At 46.7% G+C, this 26,437-nt stretch overlaps 1 protein-coding gene across 1 annotated transcript in view; it reads right to left on the minus strand.

Annotated features, from left to right (window-relative positions):
* Nucleotides 1-1,357: 1,357 nt before the first annotated feature.
* LOC130474659 (uncharacterized) overlaps nt 1,358-26,437 on the minus strand; it is a 53,718-nt gene continuing 28,638 nt past the window's right edge. Inside the window, 6 exon segments of the mRNA XM_056846350.1 lie at nt 1,358-1,770; nt 1,773-1,793; nt 1,920-2,552; nt 2,555-2,723; nt 6,075-6,195; nt 10,059-11,229. Of these exon segments, the coding sequence (XP_056702328.1) occupies nt 1,358-1,770; nt 1,773-1,793; nt 1,920-2,552; nt 2,555-2,723; nt 6,075-6,195; nt 10,059-11,229 (2,528 nt within the window).

Below are 26,437 nucleotides of genomic sequence, written 5' to 3' on the forward strand. Positions count from 1 at the left end.
GAGACCCAAAGCAGACTGGCTGCCCCTCTTCAGAAGGGTGATGGGGGTTTTGGCTTGGATCTGCCGCTCTCAGGATACGCCCCCAACACACACACACATAGGATCGCACCGGCTGGAGGGAGACCCAGAGCAGACTGGCTGCCCCTCTTCAGAAGGGTGATGGGGGTTTTGGCTTGGATATCCTGCTCTCAGGATGCCCCCCCAAAAAAACACACACACACACAGGACCATGGGAAGAGTGGGTGGGATTAGGCGGATTTGGAACGGTGAGTCATGAGCGGCAGCAACGTAAGCAGCGCAGAGAAGTGCGCTGTTTCTCCCGTGAAAAATTGAAAATGCCTCGGGATGGGGGGAGAATCTGCGCTGCCATGAAAAAGCTATTTAAATCAATTTATTGTTTGCTCCGATTCGAAATCGAAGCAAAATCCACCGTGAAGAATACCCCGTGGTGAGATCTAACCAAAGCAAGTATTCTTGTTTTCTTTCCAAAGCCATGACCTTTGACAAGAAGAACTAACGAAAACACAACCTGTGCTCCCAGGTCCTTCACTCTTTTACCCAGAGCCTCATAATCTCTTTGAATACTTCTGGGCTATGCCAAGAGATATCATTTTTTCCCACATAAATGAGCAAGAAAGGACTTATTTATTTATATTTTTAGATTTGTAGACAGGGTCAGAGCAGTGCACATAAAACAAGAACATTTACAATATACATAAAAGAAAAAATCTAATCTTAGTTAAAAGTACTAATTCCCATTAAAACAATTTAAACATTTTAAAACAATGTCACTTAGCTATCTTCACACAGGGCTAAGAACCAACCTAGGAGAACAGTCGGGGTCCCCCATACAGATCAGGTGAAAGAAGAGAAGGGGGAGGTGGGAAGGAGGCCAGCCATAATGGAAAAAACTGTTACTGCCCTCAACCACAGGCCTGGTGGAACAATTTGGTTTTACAGGCCCTACGAAACTGTGATAAATCCTGCAGGGCACTAGCCTCATTTGAGAGGGAGTTCCACCAGGCTAGAGCCAGGACAGAAAAGGCCCTGGCCCTGGTTGAAGGCAGCTAGACACTTCTTTGATTGAGGATGACCAGTAAGTTGGTATTTAATGAGCACAATGATCTCTGGCGGTATAACAGCAGTGATGGGCCCACAGATACAAAGTTTCCAGACCATATCAGGTGTTAAAGGTCAAAACCAGCACCTTGAACCTGATCCAGTGCTCCACCTGGAGCCAGTGCAGTAGGGTTGCCAACCTCCAGGTAGTAGCTAGAGATCTCCCACTATTACCACTGATCTCCAGCCGATATAGATCAGTTCCCCTGGAAAAAATGGTTGCTTTGGGCATTGGACTCTATGGCATTGAAGTCTTGGCACTTTGCTTGCCCTGCAGTTTTGCAGCTTTTGCCCAGACATTCTCAGCATCTTCCACAACATCACTCATAAAGCTTTTTAGCATGTAGAAGGTAGTTACAAAAGATGTTCCTCCACCATCTAGAAAGCCCAACTCAGGTATGAAATGAAGAGCAAATCTGACTGCCATCATTACCCCACAAAGCTTTGACTTAGTTGCCAGATCGATTACAGATTCTTTGGTGATTTGACTGGCTAAGGGTGCCTTTTTGACAGCCGATTTCAGCTCATCAATAGGTTTGCCAACCTGCTGTGCAAGTCTACCAAGACACTCTTCATCCAAGCCAAAGACCTTGCAGAATTTTACCATTGTTGCCACCAAGAAGGAAATGTTGCAGACAAGAGAAAGGCCTGAACAGGAACTGCACCTATAACACAAGACACAAATAGTAGAAAAGAGCAAGAGTCCAGTAGCACCTTAAAGACTAACAAAAATATTTTCTGGCAGGGTATGAGCTTTCGTGAGCCACAGCTCACTTCTTCAGATACAGCTAGAATGTATCTAGACACAAGGGCTATTTTCCCTATGAGGCCCTTCATAGCAGCCTTTTTCTTCTCCAAGGTTTCTCTTGAGAAAGCTGGCATTGATTCAATTAAATTATGTCCCCTGAAGACATCTAATTCATTTGCCAAGGTGTTTTGTAAGAGGGGGAAATCATATGCATCCAGCATCCAGTTGGAAAGGAGAAAAACCTTTGGGTTAGATTCTCCCACTTTTCTCAGATTTTCACAGCAACATTTCCTAATCTTCTCAAGGGTTTTTTCCTCACTGAAGGCTGGATTCCATGCTTCAGCTATTATACCCTGATCTACTTTGGAGCGCACAAAGTAATACTTCTTGTTCATTTTCTGAATTTCTTTGGCTAGCAGGACATCATTTTTTGAAAAGTATCTTGCAGCAACAATAATGAAGAAATCATACTTTGGGAAATTGATCTTCCTCAGGTATTCCTTTACTTGAAATTTTGGTGTCCCGATTCCTGGTAGATCCCACATGGTTACATTGGGAAATATGGGATGTGCATATTTCTCTGGCTCCACCATTGTTTCTGTGTTCCCAACCTTAGCTGCACCCTCCTCATAATCAGTCATTCCTCTCAGAGCACTGACAAGGGATGGTTTACTGGCCCCGGTGCTCCTGTGATGGCGATGTCAAGGTTGGTGTTGTCTAGTACATTCAATTCCTCATTAATTTGTTTTGAAGATTCTGGAGACTGTTTTTTCTCAAAGCACTCTTCAGCTCTTCCAGGTCGGTTTTTACCATTACTTTTGAGGTGGCAAAGCCCATTTTGGTTCTTCTTGTTTTGCTGTTCAGAGAAAGGAAAGAAAGAAAGGCTGATTGGTACATCAGTGCTAGACAGTTTTCAAAAGATACTTTCCTTGGTCTGGATTTAGTTTGGTGAGGAAACGGATTCATCAAGAGGGTGCAGTAGCTGCGCCTATGCTATAAAACTGCCTGATAAATATAGTACGGAAATCTCCAATACGCCCTTCCTTACGTAAAAGGCACAAAGGGGAATTACTTCAATGCGCCTTTAGCAGGCAGAAATAATGAACCTCTCTAAAGGCTGGTAGGGACAATGTTGAAGTTTTAACTGGATGATGTATTAATGTGTTCAATGTTGTTTTTAAGTGTGTGTGTGTGTGTGTGTGAAGTGCCTTCCAGTCACAGCTCACTTATGGCAACCCCCATAATGTTTTCAATACAAGAGACATTTGGAGGTGGTTTGCCATTGCCTGCCTCCATGTAGGCTGAGAAAGTTCGGAGAGAACTGTGACTGGCCCAAGGTCACCCAGCAGGCTTCGTGTGGAGGAGTGGGGAATTGAATCTGATTCTCCAGATTAGCATCCACTGTTCTTAACCACCAAACCACACTGGCTCTCTTTGCTTTTAATTGTGAATGCATATATTTTGTAAGCCGCCTGGGGCACTGTGAAAAGGCAGGATGTGATATAAGTATTCTGAATGAATAAATACATAAAGGCACTCCTCCATTGGTGGAAAACTAGATCCATGTTCAGTGAATTGGGTGTTTAAGGTACGGTAGTATTTAAAAACACACATTTCAAGCTTTAGGTCACTTGTGCTTAGGGCTGCCAACCTCCAGGTTCTAATGCATGTTGAGAAATAATATACAAACAAGTGGTAAAAGGTTTCCAAATGTGTTTGTAAGTGCATTGCACTTTATATTTTTAGTGAGTGAACATACTTGTTATGTTAAATTTGCTGTATTTTTAGGCTGAAGAAGCCTCAAGGTGAAACGTGGATTTAAATACCTGGGATACACGTACCGCTTTATTATTGTAATATCCCTAAACATAAAGCCAGAGGGATATAAATGAGAACACCTCAAAAAGACCAGAATATGCTACAACAGAGACCCAAGTTACGCTAATTGTGTTTGCCATGCTATGCTCCGAGCGGCAGAGGATGCACTTTTGAAACAGCTCCATTGAAAAGTCACGCAGTTTACGCAGTTCAAGTTACCATTTTGCTGTTTGGAGCGGTATTACAACCTGACTGCGGAAGCTTTGTCATAGTTAACAGACCGCTCCACGGGAGCACCATTTCTAATATTGGAAGTCAACGGTTGGACTGTTTTTGTATATATTCTCTTTGACAAGCAGTTGTGTGTGTACTCATTGACTTATTGTTGTACAGCACTGTGTTTGTTTGCTCTTTGTGTTCGCTATTAGTTCACCATAAGTAAACATTTCTTGCATTGTGGATTAAGCATTTTGTGAGCCTTGTGCTGTTTTTTTTTTTATTAAGCCACACTTATTGCAGCATAGGGGATTACTTTTGTTTGTTTCTAACCTCCAGCTGGAGATCTCCTGCTATTACAACTGATTTCCAGCCAATAGAGATCCGTTCACCAGGAGAAAATGGCCATTTTGGCCATTGGACTCTATGGCATTGAAGTCCCTCCCCTCCCCAAACCCTGCCCTCCTCAGGCTCTGCCCTCAAAACCTCCCACTGGTGGCAAAGAAGGACATGACAACTCTACTTGTGTTCATTCTCTCATACACATACAATCACATCCTGGCCAGTGAACGCACTAGAAACTTACCTTGCAATTTACACACGTCCAGTACAAAATAATCCAATACGACTTTAAATTTCTGTACCCACCGGGGGCGGCTTTTTTCCGCTGCATTTGAAAAGCCCAGACCGGCACGTTCCCACACATGCCCAGTCGGCGCTCCAAGCAAGGAGGGCGATTGGTCCAGTGTTAGTAAGGGAGGCAGGGGGAGTGCGGGGGTTGGCTGGCAGCAGGAAGTGGATCAAACATGCATTGCATGTTCCCATTTTCAGGCACTGGGTGTGGAGGACGTGTTATTTTTTTAATTTGCCGTATAAGCGGATGTGCTTAATGCAGCGAAATTGCGCTCTGGAGACTTCCTTGGGATCCTTCGGGTAAGTTGAAGTGGGAACATGCAAGGAAAGCCCGCAGAATTCAGAGCTGCAAACGTGCAGTGCAAGACATGGCCCTGGTCTCACACAGTCTGCCTCCTTCCATCCTCCTGTGCCCGGATGTTTAGAGTGTGAGACTTACAAGTAGGGTTGCCAAGTCAACCCGATAAGCCTCAGAGCTATAAGCACCACAGCAGCAATGCTAAACCCAATCAAAGGCTGCTTTGCCTTTTTAACCACCCCCACTGTACTCAGGGACAGAAAAGAGGGGTGGGAGTGCTGGTTTTAATAACCCACCCAAGTAAGCTAACTCCCCCCTCAAGAGAGGAAAGAAGCTGAAAGCCCCCCCATAGCTCCTTAAATTCCCCCTCTTGTTTTGTTTTGTCTTTTTTAAACTCGACTAGCCAGAGGCAAAGGAATGCAGCCGCTGCACTTTAAAAACCCTTTTGCCTTGGATTTGCTGCTTTCTAGATGCACATTTCCCCCATCTGAATTCTCAGAACTCTGTACGGGGATTTATTTTGGAGTGCTGAGAATTCAGATGGGGAAAAGATGTGGGATGTGTAAGATTTTAATTAATTTAATTTTAGCATATTAGAAAAATGTTATTCTTCTATTATATTTGTAAGCTGTGGTTATTTATATAAGTCAGTAGAAAATAGTCCTGTCTAACTTAAACTGAACAAAGCAGGTGATTTTTCGTATCTGGAACAGGGTATCACCGAATAACAAGTGAGATCATATGCATGTGACCACGAAGATGAGATCAGAGTTAGGGTGGATTTGAGAGGAGGAGATATTCAAATCCTCTTGGAACAAAGAACTCTGGAAAAGTATAAATATGGGAAATAGGCGGAGTTTGTTAGAAGAAGAGTTTCACTTTTGTGGCCTTTGGCTAAAATCTTTCCTCTCATTATTTTTGCTGCAAAAATAATTAAAAAATCTCTTGCTTTCAATCCTAAGGTTGGGTTTCTGTTATTCAAATCTAAATCTGTTTAAAGAAATAAATCTTTTTATTTCCAACAAAGATGCATCTAGAAAGCAGCAAATCCAAGGCAAAATCTCCCATGCATAAATGGCCGAAGAGGTGAGGGGAGGGTTTGCGTGCCGAAGGCAAAGATACTTGCGACTCAAGTCTCCTTAGGGGAAATTTTTCACGGAGATTTGCTGCTGTTTCGACGCTGATTTGTGTCGGTGCAAATTTTTGGTTATTCATTGCAGCCCCGCGTTTTCCCTCACTGACCAATAAAAGCCGCGCTAAAAGAGAGGCAAACCACACCACTTTTGAGCTGATCTTTCCTTTGGGCACGCGTTTTCTGGCTCGGAAGCCCATGAAGAATTGTTTGCTTTGGTTCCGCTGACGTCTTCGAAACCGAAGCAAAAATCACTGTGAAAAACACCCCCTTCTGTCCCTCTCCGAATCTCCACCATCTGCTACAGCATCCTCAGGAAGAACAAGCCCCGGGCAGCAAACATGGCCTTCTTAAAGGGCCAGTCGCTTCAATGCAAAGAGTCAGGAGCCCGACGAAGGCGCTGCAACCATGCCACTCCAAAGCCGCGTGTCCCGACTCGCTCCGGCTCTGCCCCCAACAAATTCAGCAGAGGACTCGTCAGGCGAGGGGCTGGCAATAAATACCTGGCTGGGCGACCTGCGTGAAAAGCTCAGGTCCGTTTGCTACCTCTGAAAAATGTTGTGAGGATAAAAGCAGGAGGGAGGAATGATGCAGAATCCCCTGAACTGCTTGGAGCCAAGGAAGGATAAAATGTAACAACAGATTAGGCAGTGAACACTGTTAGTCCACTCTGCCAGCCCTTGATGAATTAGGGAGAGCAAAAAACAGGGGTCTGTATACTCACAAAAACAAATCTGCTTTCTCTGGTTTTCCAGTATCTTTCTGGACTTTCTGCCATAACTGCAGACAGTTTTATGCTAATTGTTTCAGCCTCGAAGCTGAAACCCTCAAAAGAATATAAAAGGGGTGCCCCAAGTGTTGTGCATAACTCTGGTAAAGAGCTATTTATCAGTCAGAATAAAGACTTCCCAGAAGGTAAGAGAATTTTCTGTGATCACGGCTGGCACATTGTTTGGTAGATGGAAAAGAAAATGTAATTCTTGTGCCATTTCTATAAAGCAGTCTAAAGTGGTTTTTAAAAAGTATGGATAGCTTTCCTCAGCATAATTAAAATGTGTAAAATTGTCTGGGAGTACACCCCCACACGGCCTGCTGTTCTCTCCAAATCTAGTGGCTGGGAGAACTTGCTGGCCTATTGGAGAATGCCTCACTAACTGCTTTAAAATTTCCTTTCTGTTTGGCTCAATGTCAGGATGCAGAAGAACCCCTCCCCAAACTTCCCCTTACCCAGGTACCTCCCTCCCTCCAAAAATCTCCATGAATGTTCTGAGCCAGAGTTTGCAACTACTTGTACCTCTCAGCTGCATGCAGTGGAAAGTTTGGGACAGCCTTACCAGTAGCAAACAAAAGCATTGGAGCAATGGTGGGAACTCCAGGAGGGGTCTATGTGCCCAACTGCAACATGAGGGTATGCAAAGAAATGTGTGTGTGTGTTGCAGTGCATTCCTACTACTGGGGGAATCCTCTTCAAATCTTCTTTCATGACTGGTGTAAGTCTGGTTCCTTTATTATCAGCAAGTGGTTAACAGGTAAGAAGACCTGGACTCCAGAGTTTAACTGAAGGAAATTATATTGGTTTATTAAAGCACAATATAGATCAAGAGCTTAAACACAATGTCTAGCCATGCTGAATATGCAAAGCAGAAGAAATGCATTAAATAATGAAGTGTATTACCCATGGTTCAAGAATGAATTCCAACAGGCAATTATTACTGACAAAAAGGTATGCAGCTTTTTTAACAGAAAACAACCCTTTACCCAGTCCAATGACCTTAATAAGATGGGAAGTCGTCTTTGGGAGGCAAGCATGCCACTTTGGGAAGACACACCTCCTGTCGGGCAGCTCGTCCTCCTTTTGCAGGCAATTCTTCTCACTGGAGACCAGAGCTTCACTCTTGTCTGGAGCCCCCCTCCCCCCCTTTCAGCAGAGAGCGAAGCCAGATTTATTTTCCCATCACCAGGTGCTCATTATTTACAGTGCTGTGGGGAAGTTAACCCCCTGAAGCCCTGAGATTGCTCTCACATGGAGAAGGGCTGCATTGATCACCAGCTACCTCCTCGTGATTACAATAGTCTTCCGCAGTTTCCACTACATGAAGGAAGTAAACTGAAATAAGGACAAACTAGCATATGGTTTAAATGACTAGCTACTGCAGAATACAATGCATCAGATGAGCAGAAGTATTATAGATGCAGTATTAATTTAATGCAGAGTATGAAGACAGAAGAACCATTTTGTTCTTTGCTAAATCCTTATTTTCCATTTTTGTATGCCTAAGTGTCAGCGAGGGCACCCAGTCGGACCCGGGATGAGCAAGCTCCGTGTTCTTTCCCCCCTCCCGGTCTCATGGGAAAGTTCCCTTCAGTGTGGGAAGAGGGGATGAAGGCCGGAGACAGTAACACCTCCACTTCAAAGCCTTCCTATTGTAAATCAGCTATCTGTTCTCAAGGTGTCGATTCTGCCAGAACCCTGGCACCTCCCAAAGCTTGAAAGAAACCTGATGTTTTGCATTTCAAAGATTACGTGTAATCAATTCTATTGTGTGTTCTCTATATAGTTAGCCTGTATCCTTTTCATCGGCATTCTAACCTTAAGTTTGTAAGGACTACTGAACCCGTTCACTTTTCTTAATAAAACTTTAAACTCTCTGCAGCGTCTGGTGTGAAGTTTATATTGCTGGAATGCAACGAGGTACTGAAGCCTGACACTAAGTCCCTGCACTCAGTAATTTCCCATAGGCCTAGCTCACACTGTTTCACAAATAATGATAATGGCCTAGTCCTCAAGGTCAGTTGCTCATTCCATCTTAATTGGTGAATCAGCACATCTCTGAGAAGATGGGATGGGGATGAGATAACTCTTTTCTCCTGAGAACATCGTACCAGCTCAAACTGGTGAGAACTATCTAGACTTCTCCCTAGAATCCATCTTGACTGGGAGTTATGGGTTATCTGACCTGGGTCCATTTTTCCATAAATTTGGCTATGCTTTATGGTATTCCCTCTTCTTTTGTACCTCAACTTCAGCATGGCACCTTGTTACTTGAAACAACATCCTTATAGCTATTAAGAACTGCAACTATGTAACAGCTTGGTAAGCATAACATAGCCAGCTAGACTTTATTATTTTATTTGCCAGTTTTTGCTTACTTGACTATGTAATTTGCATTTTAATTTGCCTTTGAAACTTGCCTTATTGATAAAGATTTCAGGAGGAAATGAGGGAAATAGAGGACCAAGGCCTAAAAATGGGGAACTGGTGCTCCACCAGTGCACCTATTGTGACTTCCAAAAGCACACCGAATCTTCCCTGTGGTGGTGATCCATTGCTGAGGGGGATCAATAGTAGTGGGTGACTTGTCTTTGGGGGGAAGCTTGACAACAACTTCTTGAAGAGTCCCAGGTCAGTTTCTGAGGGCTCCCTGCAGCCAAAAAGTGAAATCCAGTTTCCTTTCCAATATTTTGGTCCTGAGTATCATTCATACATTTGATGCTTCCACTTTTCTTTTTGGAGTGATACTTTGTGATTCTAAATGTTCAGAAGCTTTTCTTGAACATTCTAAGCATCTTCATTTTTTTCAGAAAGCTTCTCAGAAAGCAAGATGTGGTTCCCAAAGATCCAGTTCCACCAACCAGGACACCAAACAGGGAATACCATTTGCAGAAAACACACTTCAGAACAGCTTATAAAAAGCCACTGCAAAAAGCCAACAGGATTTCATGTGCTTATGCACAGCTAACTGGTGCACATCAAACCCAGAAAACAATGCCTTTGTATACACTTCCTCCAGTAGAGAAACTATGCTTCCATACCACAGCACACTACATAAAAAAATTATGTCTTCTGTTTGACAAGACTCAATGATATTGCCAAAAAGAGAGGTATTTCAGAAAGAGCTGAAAGGGGAAAGGATCGTTCTATGCTCCAGAATGCCCTTTCTATGCTCCAGAATTCAAACAAAAAGTGGCATTTCAAAGGTTTCAACAGGGGTACGAAATTTAGAATATGTTCTTGAATTTTGTTTCCTTGTCTTTGCGTGGAAATTCATATGCTTTTTGCCTCAATCTTCTATCTGTGTGTCTTGGAACTTTACTTGGGATGGAACTCTGCAGCTTTTGCCCGGACGTTTTCAGCATCTTCCGCAACATCAAGCAGAAAGTTCTTCAGGATGTAGAAGGTAGTTACAAAAGAAAGCCCTCCGCCTGCTAGGGAGCCCAACACCGGTATGAAATCAAGAGCTAATTCGACCACCATCAGTGATCCCCACATCACTGACCTAGTCAACAGATCAAGTACAAATTCAGTGGTGATTTGGCTGGCCATTGGAGACTTTTTGATAACTGATCTCAAGACATCAACAGGTATGCCAACCCGGTTTGCAAGTCTTTGGAGGGAATCTTCATTCAAGCCAAAGACTTTGCAGATATGTATCATGGTTGCCACCAAGATGCCAATATCACAAGCCAGAGAGAGGCCAGGGACAGGAAGGGCCCCAATGGCACAAGACACAAGGGCTACGTTCCTGATATAGACTTCCATAGCAGCCCTTTTCTTCTTCAGGACATCTTTGGAGAAAGCTGGCATAGCCTGAATTAAAGCCTCTCTCTTGAGACCATCCAAGTCATTCTCCAAAGTCTCTTCCAGGAACGGGAAATCATACATATCCAAATTCCATCTGGAGATGAGAAAAACCTGCGGATTAGATTCTCCTGCCTGTGTCAGATTATCACAGCAGTACTTCCTAATCTTCTCCAGGCATTTCTCCTCAGTGAAATGTGGTTTTCTTCTTTCAGAATCTATACTGACATCTGCTTTGGTGCGCACATAGTAGAACTTCTTCCCCATTTTATGAATTTCACGGGCCAGGAAGACATCATTCTCAGTGAAGCGATTTGAGGCAACGATGATGAAACAATCATACTCCTTAAAATGTACCTTCTTGAGATATTCCTTTTCTTTAAATTGAGATGTCCCAATGCCTGGTAGATCCCATATTGCAACTTTTGGGAATGTGGGATGTGGATATTTCTTTGGCACTGTTGTTATTTCCACCTCCCCAGTCTCAGCTGCACCTTCTTCACAGTCTGTCATTCCTCGCAGGGCATTGACAAATGATGATTTACCAGCACCTGACGCTCCTGTGATGGCGATGTCAAGTGCAGAGTTTTCTAATAACTTCAGGTCTTCTTGACTTTGTTTTATCACATCTTGGAAACTTTTGTTTTCCAAATCATCCTTCATCTTTTCCAGTTCCTGTCTTACAACTGCTCTTGATATGGCTGTACCCATGGTGGTTCTTCTTGATTTTTTGCCTAAACAAAGAAAGAAAAGAGAGAGATTGTTAATTTAATGTGAGATATGCTGAAGTAACTCTTTCCTTTGACAATGTAGGTTTAGCTCTGTGAGAAAATGGATTCAGTGAGGGCATTCCTGCCCCAGTGGAAAGTCAAATCCATTGGAAATTCATAATGGGAAAGATGTGGTAGCATGTAAAAACACATTGCAGTGTTGTGGTTCTCTGTGATCATTCTTTAATACATCCATAATCACATCATTGCTCCCCCCATGGTGTTTCATCATGGAAAAATGGCAGCCTTTCATGATGGGAAAAGGCACAATACTTGGGAGTGAACCCTCACTGCCCAGGGTAATGAGGTATCACCAGCTCCCCTAAGCTAACCCTTCAGCCAAGAGACCGAGTGATCACGTCTCCAGCCCTACCAGGTTTGAATCAAGAAGTCAGCCCTGCAAGGTAGGACACTTGTGAGTTGAGTTCCACAAACAATTACTTGGTAGCTTTAGCCAAAATAGGCCAAGGTTCTGGGTTTAGATTGAGTCCCCAAAATCCAAATAACACCACAGAAGAATAATTAATAAGGTTTGTTAAAAGAAATGTGCAAACGTATACAAATATAGTGCAAAGCAAGAAATAAAATATTACAGAAAATAACGATCCTAAAATACTTATTGTGACTTTAGTCCTCTGACCTAGATGCTACCTGGTCAGACCGAAGGTACAAAGTCCAGACAGAACTACAAAACCCAAAATCCAAGAAGGAGGTATTCCGGCTATATGAGGCCCAACTGACAGTCAAAAGGATGGCGAGAAGGAAGGAAGGCTCGAAAGTCCAAACTAGAATTAATGGTCTCGCTTTATGCCAGATTGCCCACAGCTGGCCTGATGTTGCTTGGTCAATCAGGTGTTTTGCTAAGACACATGACCACCTACCTCTACAGCTGGGACATATAAACAAGCAACTCTCCTATGACCAGGGTTCTTTCCACTCATGAGATAGAATGTGAGTACAAAACTCTCTCTGGGTCTCTGGCTTTGAAGCTCCCGTACCATTATCTCACTAGCACTTGTTCCTGGTTCGTAGGGTTGCCAGGTCTCTCTTCGCCACTGGTGGGAGGTTTTTGGGGTGGAGCCTGAGGAGGGCGGGGTTTGGGGAGGGGAGGGACTTCAATGCGCTAGAGTCCAATTGCCAGGTGAACTGATCTCCGTTGGGTGGAGATCAGTTGCAATAGCAGGAGACCTCCAGATAGTACCTAGACGTTGGCAACCCCAAACAATCCAGTTGCTAAGAGTCTTTTTCAGGTAGGTATTGATCTTCTGGAAAGGACCAGAATACCCCTGGTTGACAGCTCCCCAAGTGCAAACTGCATATTCAACTGTCCTTTTATTTCATAGTTCAGTTATTAACCATTTCTCTACCCAAAGGGTGCTTAAAGTAGTTTACATGGTTAACCCCCCATGTAAATTACATCACATGAAATTCCTAAAAATCACAACATCTAGTAGAAGTCAGACAGAGCCGTAAGCAGATAAGAACCTCCTTTTTTCTTAGTCCAAATATTAAAGTCCCTTTGGAACCTCTCCTAGTATACCTTGTTAGCTGAATAGCTCTTTAAATGGGGAAATTAGCGTGAGCAATCGGTAACTATGTATTTATATAGCGGGATGCACTCTATGTATACCAGAGTCCGTATTGTGACCTTTAAAATAATGACAGAGACAAGGGATTTCCGAATTAAAAGAATTTATGTATTCTCTCAGTGATGCACACAAACATACAAAGAGCTAAGAAATACAAAGACAGAGCAAATAGGGACAGTCGCCAATGTGGCAGGGATCGTTGGGGGGGAATACTGCACCTTATCTTGGAGCGGAGTTGTCCAGGATTCACGTAGACTAAGACAGAGTGGAAAAATGAGCAAGATGGGGCAAAAGGGACTCCCGTGGACTCGACCAGCAAGGCGGGAGGGGATCATTATTGGGCTGCGCAAAGACCAAACCAGCAAAGTGACAGCGTAGGTGCCAAGAAGAGACCTAAGGTACCATATGGGTGTGGACGACCCCAGTTATACTCTTTTCCAGGGGGCGGGATGATTGGATTACCCCAAGGTGGTTCCCGGATGACAAAAGAGGACAAAAGATCCTAATGATTGGCTGCCAAGGTGTAACTGGGCGTGAGTGGGTATTTTGGCAATACTGAACTAATTTCCAAAGACGTTGTGCAAACCAGGAGAAGATCCGGGAGCTTGGAGATGAGTTTACTGCGCTCAAACAAAAGGAGTGATATGGACAAGCCCGGGGCTCGTTGAGTCAGAGTGGTGAAAGAATGAAGCGTCGCTGTTATCAGGATCGCTACTGATGGGCCATTAAGTTGCTGAACTATACACTGGAAGGGGGGTTTGAGACTGAATATGTGACTTCCAGCTTTCTGGAACATGGCTTCGGCTTGAACGGGTTGGCACAGGCAAAATGGCTTCTCTCTGGCTCACATGAAGTGGTTGACCTTGCCTCTGCTTTCCCCGTTCGCTGCCGGTTACCAAACGAGGCTGTTCGCGTCAGTTTCACCCCTGCGCGATGCATCCTCCCCATATGCTTTCAGGGCCAGGCAAGTGGCTTTGTGATCATATGCGTGTGCCTGCTTGGGTTGCCATGTCCAGGCCAGGAGAAATAGACAGTCTCTGGTTTACAACCTAATTGCAGAGAACTTCAGTTCTGGATAATATGTTCCTCAATACACTTTGGGCGAAAATGCATGGTCGCTTTATCTTCCTTTAATCCCTGTTTCAGCCAGGATCAAACGAACATTAGGCAAAACGCATGTGTTCGATGTGTTGTCAGATGCATAACTGATTACATTCAGTTGTCACAGAGATTTATTTTTGGAGATAAGAACCACAGAAAAGTGTAGGACTGCCAACTCCAGTTTGGGAGATTCCTGCAGATTTGAGGGTGGTGCCTGGGGAAGATAAAGTTTTTTGGGGGATGGGGTAGGGGAAGAGCCATCCTAGAGTATCCAACATAACCATTCTGGATCTTTTGTTTCTCCTAGACTTTATGGCATACCAGGGGTTCCAACGTGGTGCCTGTGGGTGCCTTGGAACCCACCAACATCTTTACCGGCACCCACCACTTTTTTAGAAAGTGGGAGGAGCCAGGTGGAGCTTTTGCCCATCAAGACTTCTGCTACGCAATTGGAGACTTGATTGGTTGTGCATATTTTTTTAAAAAGCACTGCTTTGGCAGCAGCTGCTACCACAGCACAAGGTTCTTAAGTGACTGAAAGTAAGCTGTGGCAGCCACTTTGTGGCAGCCATTTTGTGGCCCTGCCTACCACACTGTGTCAGAATTCCAGAGGTGCCCACAGGCTCAAAAAGGCTGGGGAGCCCTGTGTTATTCCAGTAGAGGTTACCCTCTGAAGCTGCTATTCCTTGCAGGCCATGGATATCTGCTGTCTGCAGATCAACTGTAATTCCAGGAGGACCCTTGAGGTTGGTAATCTTGGAATTACATTGCAAAGCACAGGTGAGAAAAGACCCAGATGAAAAATATAACAGTGCAAACCTCTGCAGTGTTCTGTTTAAGGCCACTGAGTGTCCAGGGAAACTGCAGGACTTCCCAGCTGTTTTCTAGGCATTTCCATTTTTAATGTCCAATTCAGCCGATGCTAATGGCAGGCAGGCATTGTGGCTTTTGATAGGTTCAGGAACATGCAAATGAATGATGGTCTGGCTGATTTTGCTGGGTCCTGGGCTGTAGGGTGGATCTGACGGCAGAGTTGGCACTTTCTAGTTGTCAGGCTTCAGCAAATGCACGGCGTTTCAGGCAATAAAACTCAAATCCAGACAGAGCAGCGATTCAGAGGTTTATTCCGAAAGTCAGTGATTTCAGTAAGGAGACAAACAAGGCTAGAATGCATGGCAAGGAAAATATGGATACATATATAGAGCTAATACAAAAGGCAAGGTTGGGTTACAGTAACAAAGAAAATGTAGTGGCTTCCTCCCGGTAACGACTTAAGTAAAACTGGAACAGAAACACTTAAGAGCAATCAGTGGAGGAGATGGCTGAGCTACCGGCTTTGTGTGTGGGACCTGATATCAGATCGGAGATTTACACAGGCGGGTCCCAATACAATTGTAAATTCCTGGCCGGAGTTCGTGTGCAAAACGGGGGGGGGGGAGTGCATGGAGAAACTCCATCTTGATCGCGGGGGAACCAATGTAAGCACTTGTTCCCATAGGATTCCCAATAGCCACATCCACAGACAGGTAGTCCAAAAAGAGATGGTTTATTGGTAACAACATAGGTATGCAGAGCTTGCAAAACGAAAGGTAGTTCATTATATTGAAACTCATAGACAGTACAGTCACATCATGATAACACAGCCAGCCCCCAGCCTACCGGGCTCCCACGGACTTGAAAGCCTGGGAAGAAACGCCAGCAGGAAACCGTTCTGGAAAACAAACCTTGAGGCCAGAGTCGCAACAGAAACTCAAAGGTCGCCCTGACATTCTGCTCCCCTCAAGGCCGGGGCTGTCAGAAGCCCTATCTGACATTCCGCCTCTCCAAAGACCCCCTCCCCGGGTTCCCAGGCTTGTCGGGACAATTCCGATGGAACTCGGTGATCACATGTTCTGCTGTGACCCACTCATCATGGCTCGAGTTCAAATGTCTCCAGTGAACCAGGTACTCCAGCTGGCCCCTCCATAGCCTGGAGTTCAGGACCCTAGACATTTCAAAATGCTGTTCCCCCTGTACCATGATAGGTGTTGCTTCGGGGGGTTCGGGGTGCCAATCAGGGGCGGGAGAAAAGGGTTTCAGGAGGCTAACGTGAAATACGGGGTGTACCCCTGCAGAGTCTTGGGGAGGTCCAGTTCAGCAGTGACCTCATTGATTACCCGGGATATAGTAAACGGACTCACGTACTTTTGGCAAAGTTTTCTACAAGGACGCAGGGATTTTAAGTTCTTGGTGGAAAGGTACACCTTTTCCCCGACCACGAGATCCCACTGAGGCACTCTGTGTTTGTCAGCCTGCGCCTTGTATCGTTCCTTAGCCTGGTCCAACTGTTTAACAAGTCCCGGCCAAGTATAGCTGACGGTGTTAGACCATGCCGACACCTCCGGCGGGTCGCCTCCCGGCGGGAGGGGGACCATCCCCAAAGGGTCGAATTCCATCCCATAGACAGTCTTAAAGGGACTCTGCCCTGTAACAGAGTGCACAGAGTTGTTATAGGCGTACTCCACCAGGGGCAACAGGTCATCCCAATTATCCTGGTGATATTTGGTGAAGCAGCGCAAGTAGCATTCAACAACAGCGTTCACCCTCTCCGTCTGCCCATCCGTCTGGGGGTGATAGGCTGACGATAAACCTTGTTGTACCCCAACAATTCCCAAAAACGCCTGCCAGAATTTAGACAGGAACACCGAGCCTCTGTTGCTCACGATTTTCCGGGGGAACCCGTGCAGATGGAAGATCTGTTGAACAAACAGATGGGCCAGCTTGTGGGCTGAGGGCAACCCCTCACATGGAATGAGGTGGATCTGCTTAGAAAACAGGTCCGTGATCACCCAAAGCACGGTTTTTCCCTGGCTATGGGGAACATTGGTCACAAAGTCCATACCAATCACCCGCCAGGGAGCCTCTGGGGTCTCCAGGGGTTTCAGCAGTCCAGGGGGCTTTCCCATAAGATGATTATTGGTAGCAAATGTTGGGCAGGATCTTACAAAACCATCGATGTCCTGGCGCATCCCTGGCCACCAAAAGCGCCGCCTTACCAGGTGTAGGGTCTTAACGAATCCAAAGTGACCCCCCGTCTTGGAGCTGTGGCTCCATTCTAGTACCTCCCGGCACAGCTTCCGGGGAACATAAGTCTTTCCTTCCAGGGTCCCAGTCTCTTCCACCCCAAGGGAACCCTCCCCTTCTTCCTCATGAAGAAACTCCTCCCTCCTGGTCTTTACGGCAGTGGGCAGATCTCCAGGGGCCCCCTGGGGGCAGGGGGAGTAATGAGTCCCCCTCTGTGGGAGGACCGGGGGAAGCGGAGCACCCGCCGCCCGGGTCCGGGCTCGGATCTGGGCTCCCGGGGGGGAGGTTTCGGGTGTTTCCTCCTGCTGGAGGTCCGGTACCGGCGGGGTAACTGCCGCCCGGGTCTGGGCCCGGGTCTGAACCCCTAGGCCCTAGGGGATGGGTGGCACCTCTCGTGCTGCCTTGCGGAAGAACCGGGGCAGATGGGGGGAAGCTGCTCAGGCTTGGGCCCAGGTCAAAACTCCTGCGCTTGCCCCCTCCGGGCCCAAGCCCAGGTGTTCTGGGGTAAAAAGGGACCCAAGCAGCCGCTCAACTCTGCAGTCGTACTGCGGCATGCGGGAGAGACCATCCACCAGGCAATTCTCCCTTCCGGGAACATGCTTAATGGTGAAACGGAATCTAGAAAAGAAATCCGCCCACCTCAGCTGTTTGGCCAGGAGCCTCCTCTGCCCCAAGATGGCCTCGAGGTTCTGGTGGTCCGTCCAAACTTCGAACAGCACCGTCGCCCCCTCTAAGAACTGGCGCCAAACCGTGAGGGCATGTTTGATAGCCATGGCCTCCTTCTCCCCAATCGGCCAGTGGAGCTCGGCCCCAGAGAACTTCTTAGAAAAGTAAGCGCAGGGTCTGAGCCTCCCCTGAGCGTCCTTCTGCAGAAGCGCTCCCCCCATTGCTTTGTCGGAAGCATCTACTTGCAGGACGAAAGGCTGAGAACAGTCGGGGTGAGCTAAAATGAGCTTAGACGTGAACCGGCTCTTAAGCAAGTCAAACGCTGCCTGGCAGCGGTCGTCCCACGCCACCTGATAGTTAGCAGCTGTGGCCGCTTGACCCCCTCCCCTTGGTCTTAAGGAGGTCCGTGATCGGGAGGGCTATCTCGGCAAAATCCGGGATGAAGCCCCGATAGAAATTCGCGAAGCCCAGAAATTGCTGAACTTGCTTACGGGTTCGGGGGGGTTCCCAGTCTCGGACCACCTGGACCTTCTCGGGATCCATGATTAACCCATTAGAAGACACTACAAACCCAAGGAAAGCAAGCTTGTCCTGATTAAAGGCCACTTGGACAGTTTGGCGTATAGGTGGTGCTCCCTTAGTCGGCGCAGTACCTCCCGCACCAACTTCCGGTGTTCCTCCGGATCCCGAGAATAGATTAAAATGTCATCCAAGTACACGATAACCCCCCGAAACAATAAGTCATGTAAAATTTCGTTAATGAGTTGCATGAAGCAGGACGGAGCTCCAGAAGGCATCACACTAAACTCAAAAAGACCAAAACAACATGAGAAGGCTGTCTTCGCCTCATCCCTCTCCTTAATCTGGACCCGGTAATAGGCTTCCGCCAGGTCCAGTTTCGAAAATACCCTGCCTTCCTGTAACTGACTGAGGAGGTCAGGGATGAGGGGGATGGGATATGCATTCTTTTCAGTCACTGCATTGAGCCCCCTATAGTCCATGCACAACCAGAGGTCTGAAGTCCCCTTCTTTACAAAGAAGCAGGGTGAGGAGAATGCAGCCTTAGATGGTTGGATGAACCTCCTAGCCAGATTCTTATCCAGAAACTCCCGCAACACAGTCTTTTCCAGGGGGCTCATGGGGTAAACCCGGGCCTTGGAGGGCTTTACGTCCGCAGTGAGCTCAATGGCACAGTCCGTAGTGTGGTGAGGGGGTAGTAAGTCACAATCCTTCCCCTCAAATACGTCCATTAAGTCCTGATACTCCGGGGATAGTGTCACTGGGGTCGCTGTCGCGGCAGTCACCCTCCCCCCATCGGGCATGTCCTCCCGGCAATACCACCGGCATTGTGGGGGCTCAAACACAACTTGACGCTGCGTCCACTCAATGCTGGGATTGTGACCCGCCAGCCAGTTGCTTCCCAGAACCACTGGGTAAGCGATCCCAGGAGCAATGGTAAGGCTGATTTGCTCCCAGTGATCTCCTACCCCCAACAACACTGGGTCAGAGCGCAAATGGACGGGACCCCCCTGTAGGTTGCTCCCGTCCATCTGGTGGAAGCATAAGGGCTTATCCAATTCCACCACCCCCAACTGCAATCGGTCAAACACACCCTGGTCTATTAAAGTCCTGGAGCAGCCACAGTCCAAAATGCCCACTACTGCAATTGGATCCCCTCCCCGGGGATTCTTTAATACCACTGGCACCAGGAGAGTCTCTCCCTGGTCACTCACCCAGGTCGGAACTGGCTCGTCTCTTTGCAAGGTAGCCTCCTGTGCCGGTTCAATCACAGGAAGCTTTCTTCATTTTTTGATGGTGAGGCTTTTCCAGAGCAACAGCAATGTTCGCACGGAGTAGTCTCCAGGTCTGCGCTTAGAGCCGCCGCACCACGCTGGGTGGGTGTTCCTTCTGCTCTCCTCTGGTCTGGAACTCGGGGATCGGTCGGGACTGCTCTGCTTACCGTCTGTCCTGGGGATCCGTTGGTACACTTGGCCGCGAAGTGCTCCATTCTCCCGCAACGCAAACAGGCCCCCTCTTTGAAACGGCATGCCCTCTCTTCCGGGAACCTGCCTCGGTTCCCCTCGCCATGGTGCACCCCCGCTGCGGCATTCCCCCTGGTTGGGCCTCTGGGGGGGGTTCCCTCCCCGGGCGATCCTTGGCAAACTGTAAGGTAAGCTTGCGGTGCTCCACTTGCCCTGCCAGCCGCATCCAGCCCTCCACTCTATCAGGGTCGCCCAGAGTCAGGCAGCCCTCCAACACTTCCCATCGCAGTCCCTCGTGAAAGTGTTGGACCTTGGTGGCCTCGCTCCACTCCCTTACTTTGTACGCCAGGAATTGGAATTCTTGGGCATATTCCAGTACTGTATGGGACCCTTGCCTCAATTTGCGCAAGGCAATCTTGGCCCTCTCCGCTCGGTGCGGGTCCTCAAACCGGCGGTGTAGGGCTTCCAGGAAACCATCGAGCGAGCGCAAAAGTCCGGGATTAACATCCGTTGCTGTTACTGCCCACTCCACCGCCTCCTTCTCCAGAAGTCCGATGGCGTACCGAACTCGGGCTTCTTCAGAGGGGAAAGTCTCACCCTGGTCTTTCATGAAGCCAGAAAGTTGTAGTAGGAAGTGGGTAATAGGGCGCAGGTTCCATCAAAGGAGATCTTCAGGTCCCGGGTGGCGGTGCCTTAGGGTCCCCAGCTGGTCCTGAAGCTCCCGGTTCTGTCAAGTCAGGTCGTGGTTTTGCTCCTGCAGAAGGTGGCGTTCCTCTTCCCGGGAGCACGGGGTTGAGGTGATTGTAGCTCGGCCTCGGAGCGGTTCCTCATCCCTGGAGTACAGGTCATCCAGCGGGCCTCAATACAGGAGACCAGAGCTTGGCCCCGTGATTTGTTGGTGGACATACGGTCTGTTGGTCTGCAGTGCCCCCTCGGTAAGTTCTGCAGGGTACCTTCCCGGGGTTACTTTATCCCGGCTTGGATCTGCTCCTCCCGGGCCTTCTTCTTCCCGGGGCAGGGCCGTTCTCTGCTGTTCCGACAGGCAGAGGCATTCGTACCGCCGGATTAGTTCGGCGGATCGGGTCGAACTGGAGAACATCTTTCTCAAGAACTAACTAGTAGAAAATAAAAAAGATGGATTCTAGCCTAATGTCAGGCTTCAGCAAATGCACGGTGTTTCAGGCAATAGAACTCAAATCCAGACAGAGCAGCGATTCAGAGGTTTATTCTGAAAGTCAGTGATTTCAGTAAGGAGACGAACAAGGCTAGAATGCATGGCAAGGGAAATATGGATACATATATAGGGCTAATACAAAAGGCAAGGTTGGGTTACAGTAACAAAGAAAACAATGTAGTGGCTTCCTCCCGGTAACGACTTAAGTAAAACTGGAACAGAAACACTTAAGAGCAATCAGTGGAGGAGATGGCTGAGCTCCCGGCTTTGTGTGTGGGACCCAATATCAGATCGGAGATTTACATGGGCGGGTCCCAATACAATTGTAAATTCCTGGCCGGAGTTCGTGTGCAAAACGGGGGGGAGGGGAGTGCACGAAGAAACTCCATCTTGTTCGCGGGGGAACCATCTTGTTTGGGGCCGGGGCTGTCAGAAGCCCTATCTGACACTAGTTTGGGGTTCCCAACCTTTCTGAGCTTGTGGGCACGCTTGGAACTCTGACACGGGGGTGGTCACAACCATAAAATGCCCCCATGAAAGGTCTTGGCAGGCACCATGGCGCCCATGGGCACCATGTTGGGGACTCCTGTTTTAGGTGAAGACTTTTGTTTCAGGCTCCACATTTTTTGAGGCCAAGGAGGCAGCCATGAACACCCTCAGTCAATGGACATTAAAATCTACCACTTTTAACCAAATGCACCCTCTTTGTATATGTGGAGTCTTAAAATGGTTCTCCTCGGGTTCTCTTTCTGTCATGTAGACAACACCAGAGCTTCTACTTTCCCATCATCCACAGAGCTCTGGAAATATTCCCTGGCTTCTCTGCCCCCACCCCACACACATTCTTGGGAAGGGGGAACACCAAACTCTTCACATATTGAATTCTTAAATCCTGAGGATGAACATTTTCCAGAAACATTAAAAATATTTTTATACTGTTTTTCTCTTGCTTTTGGTGTGCAGGGTTGGTTGCTGCATATGTGTTAGGATCTGAATACTTTTGTAAGGGCCAAACTAAATATGGGAGGGGGGCAGGATCCACCCAGGGCTGCAGTCAGGGTGAAGCCAGGGATACATTGCCCTGGAGCTCTGAGTCACTGGGGAGGGGACAGAAGGACCACAGGCTTTGGGGGTTTTCTCATGACCTTTCAAGAATGAGGCTGTTTTGAGAACATGAAAATTATCTGGTCTAAAAAAATTAATAGCAGCTGTTCCCCACCCAGCTACCCAGCTCAGCCAGCCCCCGCGCCCCCCAGGCTTAATTGAACATTAGTAGAGGCCTACCAGGTCATGCCTAGGGTTACCAACTCTGCCTTGGGAAATTCCTGGAGATTTGGGAGTGGAGGGAGCCTGCGGAGGGTAGAGTTGGGGGGGGGGGCTTTGTGGGGATATGGTGGCCCACCCTCCAATGCTGGCTTTTTCTCCAGGGGAGGTGATCGCTGTCATCTGGAGATCAATTCTAATTCTGGGAGATGTTCTTGAGTGGGTCTGTTTCTGAGGATTATATTCATTTTATGATATGAGTGATGGTTACATTAAATTCGATCCCTACAGGCCCTAACTTTATCCTCTCCAGATCTAACAACATCAACTAGGGATTCTTCCAGACTCTGCCAGGAGACAGATGGTCTGTCCTCCAAACATTCACTCTTCATTAACTGTATTTTTTATTTTGTTTTTTTATGTAAAAGTCAGAAAAAATATACTTAAGTATACTCATACCTGTGCATACAAGACAAATATCTAGTCACTTGAACACTTTCTAAAATATGCATCAAGGTTTTTTTTTCTTCAAACCATATCCAATTCAAGATATCTTTCTTTACATCCTCCTGAGGAAACTTCTTATTCCTGTATTTAATAAACCCTGAACAAGATCATCACTAAATGAGAAAGATCTGTGCCTGGAGTTTGTTTGATTCTTTCTGCTTAAATATTAAAATCTTCTCTGTTATTTGAAGATCCATCTCCTTCCATTTGTTTTGCTACCCCACCCTGGGTGGCCCATCTGGCCTCAACCAGAGCCGGGGTCTTTTCTGTCTTGCCTCTGGCTCTGTGGATGGACTCCCTGAAGAGGTGTGGGGCCCCTCCTTGGAGATCTTCAGGAGATGCTGCTAGATCTGCCTGTTTGATAGAGTTTTTGAGGGAGTTTGAGTGGCAGGCATCTTGGAGGGGGGAGGTTTGGGGTTTGATGTTTTCTTTTTGGTTTTTAACTGTAAATATTTTAACTATTATTCTAAGCTATCTTGAACCACAAGAAAAGTTGGGATGTAAATGTTTTAATAAATATATAAAAACCAGTATAATCTGTATTTTGGGCAACCAGAAGTCTCTGTTTTTGGCAAGCAAGATTTTTGCTTCCAGTTCTGAATTAATGCAGGCATGATCAGCAGCCTTAAAAGATGCCTTTGTGCTTTGGGCAATCTCTCAGTATTATAACCTAACAATGCAGGAGGGGCTTGACATCTGGATCATTCCAGTCCCAGAGAAGTGTATCTGGGTTGAGAGACCTTACTGGATAATCCATTCCATGTTTTTTTTTTTGCAACTCTTTGTGTGCTGTAATGTATTTCAAAGGAGCTCATGCAAGGCGATTGGCAATCCAGGCTCCTGTTATCTTCAGTGGGCTGTGCTGCCTCTCCCATTGTTTAATCGGCTAGCCTGTAATTCGTTTTCGTACATCCGGCCTCATCTCCTTGCTTCCACCCATGCTCAAAAACTAGTTGTGCTTATCCCGAGGCGGCTAGAGGGGAGGGGAAGGCAAGCCTTGTGCATTTGTTGGCCTGCAGCTGCAGAGGCTCGCACAGCGGGTGGGAACGTGTTGATTGACAGACCATGTTTTGCTTCCACCCAAAGCTGGAAAGTTGTGCCTTTTCCTTCTAAGTGTAAAATAAAGCTGCAGGTGGTGAGGGTGGGGCAACAAAACTGGCTTGGCTTATTCGAAACGGGACAAAATTGACATTTTAATGAAAAAGATGGGACGGCCAGGAAATGTGACAAAAACGGGACTGTCCCATTCGAAACGGTACGTATTGTCAGCCTGCCTCAGTATAACCCTCTGGACTATCAACCAAGGCCATCATTTAGTTAACTTGGATAAGTTATCACTTAATCTTGTTGGTTTTTTAGGTGCCACTAACCTTCTGTTTATTGTTCCCACAATGGAGAAGCTGATATGCTTCTGCCTCCTAGTGGCATGTATTGCTAACTACTCCTGTACAATACACCTCCATGTACATACTACAAAGTCCTCGTGGTTGCTGAGGAACCACACAAGGCCTTTGCATCACATCCATGGTAGGAGATTTGTGCCTCCCAGACACACACTGGTTCTTTTCTGTTTGTGACCACACCACACGGGGATAAGAGACTTTTGCCTCTCTCTTCCCAGGCACTGTTTTCATGTCTTCAAATGGACCCATGGAATCACTGTTGGCCCCACTGTGAAACATGTAAGTAATGTGATTTTCACGGAACTGAAAGTGGCTCCATTGTATGAGCTGATGATGCAGAAACAACATGGGGGGCATGGAGGTAAAGCCACTTCTACTAGATGCTCTTCTAGCAAACAAAAAAGAGCCATCATGTGTCTGGGAGGCACAAAACCTCCTTTAGACATTTGCTATGAAGTCTTTGTGTTGTTTGCAAACCAAAGAGGTTGAGCCTGAAAAAGTTAAAATTATAAATATATAAATTTTAATAAGGTGCACATGTAGATTAAAATCATAAAACTCCTAGTAAAGGCAAAAACTTACATATTCAGTATATACAAACATAAACAACTGCGATGTACAATCTTTCTTTCACCAATATGAAATCCAAAAAGGACCAGACGCATTTTGGCCTGGATAGGCCTTCCTCAGTGGTCAGTATAAAATTATAACTTATCGTAGTATTGTAATCATAACATAACGGGCAGTAAGAAATATCTAAAAGCCCTTCTAGTACAGTGAAGCTCCCTGTGAATATCTTTATTTCTTATACGTTAAAACCTGGCGTCACTATCTCACCTTCTGGTGTATGCCGGGTTCTTAAGGATGTGGATGCATCAAGCAGTGTATTAGGTCAAACTCTTTAGTCACATGGCTAGCAGCCACTGATAGACCTCTCCTCCATGAATCTGTCTAATCCCCTTCTAAAGTTGCCTATGCCTGTGGCCATCACTTCATTCTCTGGCAGCGAATTCCACATTTTAATCACTCGCTGTGTAAGGAAGTATTTCCTTTGGGGACTCAGCCTTTAGGGCCTTGGACAGTAATCTGTCATAATTATTACAATAGTGCCTTCTTTCCATCTGCACAATGTTGGGGGCCATTATTGGCTGTGATCTGGTACCAATGGGGCATCCACTGGAGCAAGGAAAACAACCTGGCCTGCTCTTGTGTTTCTAACAATTGTTTGGTTGGCAGAGATATGGAGGCGCAGGTTTTTTGAGGCAGGAAGAGGAGCAAGGACACAAACTAATGTTTGCTGATCAGGCTGCTGTTCTCAGGCACAGGAGCAGGAGGCTGTGGCCAAAGTGGTGATCCTCCCCAACACTTCCTGTTCCCTATCAGGGTGAAAAGTTCTCACACTCAACACCCACTGCAGTTTTGCAGACAGACACTCAGGCCCTTGAAAGGTCAAAGCAACTCATGTTGAAAAATGAAGCTTCACCACTTCCTCAATATGATATGGGAATCTCTGCAACCATCGAGTCTTTCCACAGTGTGGAAGAACCCATCAGCCCTGGCGGTTCCCAGACAGGTTGCTTATAAAATATATCACACCTCCAAGAAGAGTGGTGATAATACCTTTGTGATGGGAAATGGGGCATTGGTTCAATCATGGCAAATTGTGGCAAAACTGAAGAACGCCACAAAGGGTTTCACAGCTGCAAATTATTGTCATGCACTAGCCTGATCTCGTCAGATCTCAGAAGCTAAGCAGGGTCAGCCCTGGTTAGTATTTGGATGGGAGACCACCAAGGAATACCAGGGTTGCTGTGCAGAGGAAGGCACTGGCAAACCACCTCTGTTAGTCTCTTGCCATGAAAACCCCAAAAGGGGTCGCCATAAGTTGGCTGCGACTTGACGGCATTTTTTTTTTTTTAGGAGCCCCGTGGCGCAGAGTGTTAAGCTGCAGTACTGCAGTCAAAAGCTCTGCTCACGACCTGAGTTCGATCCCAACGGAAGTTGGTTTCAGGTAGCCGGCTCAAGGTGGACTCAGCCTTCCATCCTTCCGAGGTCGGTGAAATGAGTACCCAGCTCGCTGGGGGTAAAGGGAAGATGACTGGGGAAGGCAATGGCAAACCACCCCGCAAACAAAGTCTGCCTTGGAAACGTCGGGATGTGACGTCACCCCATGGGTCAGGAATGACCCGGTGCTTGCACAGGGGACCTTTACCTTTTTACAGCTCATGTGCGAGATGCAGAAATTCAGTGCAAATTTTCTCCACATCCAGCTGAAGAGAAGGTAATTATTTTGAATCTCAATGCTAGATACACTAGCTGCTGACAAATGGCAAAGCCTGTGAGGAAGTCCGATATCAAGAGAGATTTGCTTACTGA

This window comes from Euleptes europaea, chromosome 3, assembly GCF_029931775.1.
Source record: "Euleptes europaea isolate rEulEur1 chromosome 3, rEulEur1.hap1, whole genome shotgun sequence".
NCBI classification, from domain to species: Eukaryota; Metazoa; Chordata; class Lepidosauria; order Squamata; family Sphaerodactylidae; genus Euleptes; species Euleptes europaea.